The 6,787-nt window shown below is 39.0% G+C and overlaps 1 protein-coding gene across 1 annotated transcript; it reads right to left on the reverse strand.

Moving 5' to 3' along the window:
* Positions 1 to 2,944: 2,944 nt before the first annotated feature.
* LOC131640981 (CSC1-like protein At4g35870) lies at positions 2,945 to 6,020 on the reverse strand. The gene has a single exon (XM_058911325.1). The coding sequence runs from the start codon at positions 5,770 to 5,772 to the stop codon at positions 3,358 to 3,360; it is 2,415 nt and encodes an 804-aa protein (XP_058767308.1). The 5' UTR covers positions 5,773 to 6,020; the 3' UTR covers positions 2,945 to 3,357.
* Positions 6,021 to 6,787: the final 767 nt, after the last annotated feature.

Genomic DNA, 6,787 nt, shown 5'->3' on the forward strand with positions numbered 1-6,787 from the left:
ATTATGGGCTTCATTATTCGCCCCACTACAACTTGTCATGATGTTCTCTTGTAATATCTTATTTTCACTTTCATGTTTTGATCCTTTTTTTTACACTGATAGTCTCATGCCTGTCTCTCTTGTCAAAGCTGAGAAATGTTGACTGCTTTCTTTGTTTTTTGCTCATTTCCTTTTCACATGTCAATTCCATGCCTTTCTTATTAACTTCACTAGATTTTTATTTAAAGCAGACTCCTCTATGTGCCGCTAGTTTATTGGTTATATTTTTTTAACCCTACCACACTTTTCCCTTTTTTCTCACGTGTTGTACTTTTCCTCTGCCTCCAATAACTGCCTGCACCTCTTCCCTATTATTGTCCACTTCCTTATTTAGATTAAGCCTAATCATTGATGTCATAAATCCATCATTGACTGCCTCCACACCCGCACTTTCTCTCTCTTCTTACTCAAGATATTCTCCACTTGTACCTTATTCAAATCCACCAATATTCTTGCCTCAGTAGTCTAATTAAAATTATCATTAATGATTGCATCATTATTGCAATTATTACTAATAACTTCTTCATGGATTTTTGGTATCTCAGCATTTATGGCAATAAATCGAGACTTTCCCCATCTATGCTCCTCATTAACTTTCGTTGGCATACTGTTTTTCCGGCCATCCACAACTTTCTTTCCCCTCCTTTGTTTCTGCACCACCTTCCAAGGACTTTCTCCTTCCTCTACCTCTGTATTCTTCTCCTTGGTCATTGAAGAACCAATACCTGCTGCTCGGTATTTTGTTTGTTCCTCCATTCCAACCATACCCTTTCCTCTAATAATTATTGGACAACCTTCCTTGTAATGTCCATACCTTCCACATGACAAGCATAGTAAGTGAAGCTCCTCGTATTCAATCTTGTATTTCCTACCCTTAATGTGGAACATATCAAGCAAGGGTTTGGATAAGTTAACAACAACACAAAGTCGTGCATACTTCCGCCTCTCATACTGCATTGTATTCTTATCAACTTTTACGGAACGACCAATCCTGTTACCAAAGGCCATAACTTTAGCATCGTAATATTCTATTGGTAAGCCAACTATCCTTGTCCACATCGTAACTTCCTCAATAGTATCAGCACCTGGTTGGAATTAGGGTTTCACTCCTTAACAGTAAGGTAATGGTCATAGATGAACCATGGGCAATCCACCAATGTCGCCCTCTTATCATCCTCATGTGAAAACGCCACTAGGTAGTATTCATTACTTAGATCGATTATATTGATGACCCCCTTTCGAACCCACGTTTGTTTAAATTGTGTCTCAAGAGCTTTATATCCAATTTTCTTGCCCAGCAGCTTGACTATAACTCCTCTTTTCCATGGTCGATGGATTCTTTTTTCCTTTATTTCAGATAGGATAAAAGTGGGACATTCATACCCTCTTATGCTCTCCTCTTCCACTATCAGTTCTCCCTCCTCTCCTTGTGAGATTTGATTCAGAAAAGCCACATCCGTTTCTATCATACCTTCCTCTTCGTTCACACTCCTCCCAACAACCATATCTCAGACATGAGTTTCATCGACAATTCTTATTGGTCAATGATTGCATCGTTGGTACTTTTGGAACTCCCATCTTTGAGTGCATCGTCATTCAACTGGCTTGCATGGTTTGCATGAGTTTCGTTCACAAACCCTAGCAACCCTAGCAAAGGGTTTGAGATGGACATTTTATCTATAAAGTATTTTAAATTCACGATTTGATTCCAAGTTTCGAATACCTAGGCCCCTAGCATTACTTTTTTTTTGGTTTATCAAAATCGGTTTAGTCCGGTTCGGGGGTCAGTTTTGGCATCAAGTGGTTCCAGTCCCCTCCCGATCACAGTTGCGGGGGATCGAACCGTGTTTCTCCCTACCAAGTCTAGCGTCAATCACCACTAGACCAATCATCACACTCTATGCACTAGCCCTTTTGTCAATTCATTAACGGGCAGAAGCAGACATCATTCAATAAGAATGTGTGTATGAGTTACGCCCTTCCGAGAAGAAAGCAGAAAGCTAGTCTTTGAATCGCTTAGGATATGCATTGGTTGTTCTTCCCTCAATAGACAGATGAAATATAGAGTCCATATATCCTTGTGGTTAGTGGAGAACAGCCATCGGACCGGATTTGTCATAAAATGGAGATTCTTTTGTTTCCTTCCTTATCAGAGAGGGGCCCCTTCTTAGGGAGCGGGGCTTCCTTCTTGAAAAAGGGGGAGTGAGAGGGGAAGGGAGAATGAAAAGAGGGGTGGGGAAGGTCCGGAAAGCCCTAACTTTATTGATGGGAAATTTTGATCCCCTTTTCTTTCCTCTCCCCACCGGTTCTGGTTCAGGAAAGGGTCAACGCAAGGATCTTACTTCGAAGCAATCTCTGGAGTTTTCCCTTATCCGAACGGGTCTTGATTTCATATTGAGCTCCAAATAAAATCACCACATAAAATCACCACTAGACCAACCGTGTTTCGAATACCAAGGCCCCTACCTAGCATTACTTTTGTAAAAAAGAACGTCACTTTGATTTATAATATGTAGCTTTAATTGTTTATTTTTCCAAAATTATATTCTGATCATATAACACTAGAGTTATTATTCTCCATTTTACATTTATTATATTTATGAGAATGAAATTACATCAATAATTAATAAGAGTATATTAGTAAAACCACCATTATCTTTTTTTACTTATCACAACATGCGTGAAATTAATCTATGTAAAATAGGGGTTATCACAAAACAAAAGGATCATATAACACAGCTAAAAAAGAAGCATGTTGATAAACGTGTCACTTAACTGAAAATAAATACTTCTATACATTTTTTCCCAAATCTATATCGCCTAAAAATCATGGTTCTCTAACTAGTAAGCTAAGTTTTTTGATAATAAAAAAATAGATTGGCATGCACATCAAATTCTTAGCAAGTAGACTGTGGGAATGGTCCAGCATGTGCTCTGAAGCTTGACTGGAGTAGAAGGAACAGGCACTCACCGCTATTTCTCTGACGAAAACAAGTCCATCTTTCCCCAGAATTTCCCCATAGAGATGAGCATGTATATATAAAAAGTGGAAACAGTACAATCGCCCCAAATTTGCACAAAGCTGGGAACTTCCAGAAATATCACATGGTACTTTCATTAGCATTGTGGCCAATCTTTGGAAATAGGTGACAAGTGGAACAGATGGTAGAAATGAAGCGTGTTATCAGTTAAAGAACCCTTTTTCTTGGCTCTTGAGAGTGATCCCTCAACCCCATCCCCTACTTTTCTGAGTTACATGCTTTTGTACGAGAACAGGTACAACTCTATTTGACAGCAAGAATAATATCAAAGCTTGAATCACCTTTGGGAGGTATCCCAATCAAACCTGGGCTGCGAAAATATCTCGTAATCAATGGGACTATTTACAACATTATCAACCGTTTGAATACCCTCCAAAAGTGTTGATTGTAAACTATCACTACGGGAAGGAAGTAATTTATACAAGACTAATAGTCCAAGAGTGAAAATAGCTTGCAGCTTCATAGAGTCCCCTTGCACTGAAAAGAATAGGAGCATGGCAAGTAAGAATAGATCAATGCAAAAACGCATGATGCATATTACAGTATCCATTAACCTCCCGTCGTTGCCTGCAGGAAATCCCCGAACTCGATAGACAAACAGAAAATTGTACTTGTCCACTACATATCTATACCCAAAATAAACAGCACCAACAGGAACAACAAGTGGACTAAACGAACAGTATACCAGAGTCAGGGCAAATATTGTCAAATTAAAGGCATAGTACTGTGCAAAATCGAATGTTTGTTTTGGATTAGGCGAGCTTCCTGTCATTGGATAGACAGAAAGATCTTGTCCCTCTTCACTATCCCCGTTGGAAGTTTCATAAGCATTTGCACTGCCGTGAATTAGTGGTCTCTGAAGACTATCTCCGTCCTGATGTTCTAACGGGTATTCTTCACTTTGTTCTGGAACTAACTGAAGCATGTCATTCTTCCGAAACTTCTGAATGTTTCTTTTGATCCAAGGAATGGGTGCCAAGAGATCATAAGATATCCCCAAGAAAGTGCTTGTGATCAGAAATGCAAGAGACGAAAGGCATGACTTCGACAGGAATGATGCACTCATATATTGCTCAATCCTCTTGCAATCCTCTCCATCCAAATAGCACCGTCCCATTTTCAGGATGGCACTCTCTAATGATGATTCGACCAGACCCCGCAACAAAATGAGATTTACAAGGAAGAAGCAAACCAATTTCATGAGTACAGCTCTTTGTTCACCAGAAACCGTCAGATGACGTTCAAATTTTGATAGATAAGAAAGAGCAGATGGTATTATTATATACATGCTGACAAAGATGATAACATTGGGTAGAAATTGAAAAATAAGGCTTCCAAGCCAGCTAGAGCTTTGTACCCAAGCCAGCCACATCTGTGCACTATCCATAGCTTCCGCATTGAAAATCCTTCCAGCACTTTGAACAGCACTGATCAAAGCAAGCGGGGAACTAAAGAACAGGAGCATCAACAACAAACAAGTATTCACAAACACTCTCCGCAATTTCAACGAGAGCTTTGGGGTCCCCAAATTTTTCCAGTAAATGTCACTCGCCAAAGGTGCACGCTCAACTTTCCATTGGTTTCTCCTCAAACGCAACTCCATGAGAGAAAAGAACTTCCCAACCCGCCTCTTCTTTTCGTTCTGAAAATCCTGAACAGCCTTATTAGCAGTGTACACATCCTTGAACATAACAAAGGCAACGCCAGCACCCGGCGCACGCCCTTCTTTGTAAGCAGCCAACTCAGTCTCCAGCTCAGCCCTCAGCTCCTGCAATTTCCTCAACCTCTCTTCATCAGTGTAACCAAATCTAGCCATAATATCAGCAAAAAAACCTTTCAATAGCTTCCGACAAGAAACCACCCAACTCCATAAACCCAGAGGCACACTCCCACCAACACCACCCTCCTCTTCACAATCATCCGGCAACAAGCGAGAATCCATCCTCGCCACCAACCATGAAATCTCATCCCTCACAAGAAGCAACTCGGTCGCCAAACCATCCAACGCACACAAATCCATTGGCACAATAACCTTATAAACCTTACCAGGATACCTATATTGAAAATACTCCTGCAACGCAGCCCTATCAGCTCCTATAATTTTAGGTAACCCCTGAACCATTATAGTAAATATAGCACTAGAATTCACGTTGGGATCACTCAAATTACCATAACCATCCCTAAACCTAGTGATTCTCAACCGTTCTTCCGTGGCAGAAATGCCGAAATGAAGCAATACAACTACAACAACAGCGAAAATGAAATGAATCCAAAGCAGAGGCGAACCTTTAGGAATATGGTTAATAGTCGTCTTAGAGAATTGATCGTCCAACACCGAGGTTCCGGCATGGAGGTTAACCGGAAGCAAAACAACGAGAGCAAGAGACGCAACGGACAAGAGAACGGCGCAGCTTCCACCTTCGATGAGAAGAAACTGAGCAGCATCGGCGCCGCAGTGGCGGGCGATTTCACGTCCAGTGGCATGCCATACGGCGAGAAGCTTGCTACCAATGGCGGCGGGGCCAGGCATACGGCGGTGGTCGCTTCTTAACTTCACCAAAAGGAAGATCAAGAGACAGAACAAAGCGCCGATCGCCGATATATTGAGAAGGTAGTCGATGTTGCCATACCAAGAGCCGTAAGGATCGCCGTCGTCGCCGGAAGACGGCGGAGGAGAAAGGGGATCTCGCATGAAGATGCGGTGTCGCCGGCGGGGTTGGAAAAGTAGGGTTTTGTAGAAGCGGAATTCAGCGGTTTTTGTTGCTGAGAATTGAGACGAATCGATTCGAATTGGGATTTTGTTTCCTTGATTGAAGAAATTGGATGAGAAATGGAAGGAGTGTGTTAGGGTTAGCAAGATTTTGAAGGAAAATTGATTCGCAGAGAAGAGAAAGAAACAGAGGAAAATACCGATAGGGACATAGATGGAAATTTTTATTTGTTTTTATATTTCTTTTAATTATCTTCTGTTTTTATCGTTAACTCCACGGCCAACTTGTGTAGAATAATACGTCAATAAACTAAAAACAATTATGGTAAAAACTTAATGTTTGCTCTTGAATCTTGATTGAATGTTAAACACTATGATTACTAATATAGAACTAAAGAAAATCATTTTTCTCCCTTAATGGAGGCACATTACAAACTTAATATGAATATGATTAAAATTAGAAAGAAATACTACGCACTAAAAATTAAAAATTAAAAATCATATTTAAAAAAAAATTAAGAGTAATTTTTTTTTATTGATAAGAGCATTTAATTCAAGTGTTTTAAAAACTGGACCGAATCAACAAGTCAAATTGAGAACTAAAAAAATTATTGATCGGGGATCTGATAATGGATCAAATAAGTTATTAAATCAATAGAAATCAGCAGGCTAAATGTTTGATTTTTTTCCTCAAACAAAACAATGTCGTTATTTAAAAAATTAAAATATAAATATACTTTATTCACAAATTATTTATAGCAACTTTTCTTTCTTGAAATTAAATTTATCAGACATTACAGTTATTTTGTTATTTAAAATATATTTTAATTAAGTTTTGTTCAAATTTTATTTAAATTTGTATTTAATATTATTATATTGCTTTGTTCAAATTTTGTTTAAATTTGTATTTAATATTCTTATAGTGTGTTGACTATGTTTAGAATTTGAATTTAAAGAATGAACTTGTGAAATTACGATATTTTAAAATTTTGTAGGA

The sequence above is a fragment of the Vicia villosa genome, linkage group LG1, assembly GCF_029867415.1.
Source record: "Vicia villosa cultivar HV-30 ecotype Madison, WI linkage group LG1, Vvil1.0, whole genome shotgun sequence".
In the NCBI taxonomy this organism is placed as follows: domain Eukaryota; kingdom Viridiplantae; phylum Streptophyta; class Magnoliopsida; order Fabales; family Fabaceae; genus Vicia; species Vicia villosa.

What these genes read in the sequence shown, in the direction of transcription:
- LOC131640981 (XM_058911325.1), bottom strand. Translation starts at nt 5,772, where the DNA reads ATGCGAGATCCCCTTTCTCCTCCGCCGTCTTCCGGCGACGACGGCGAT.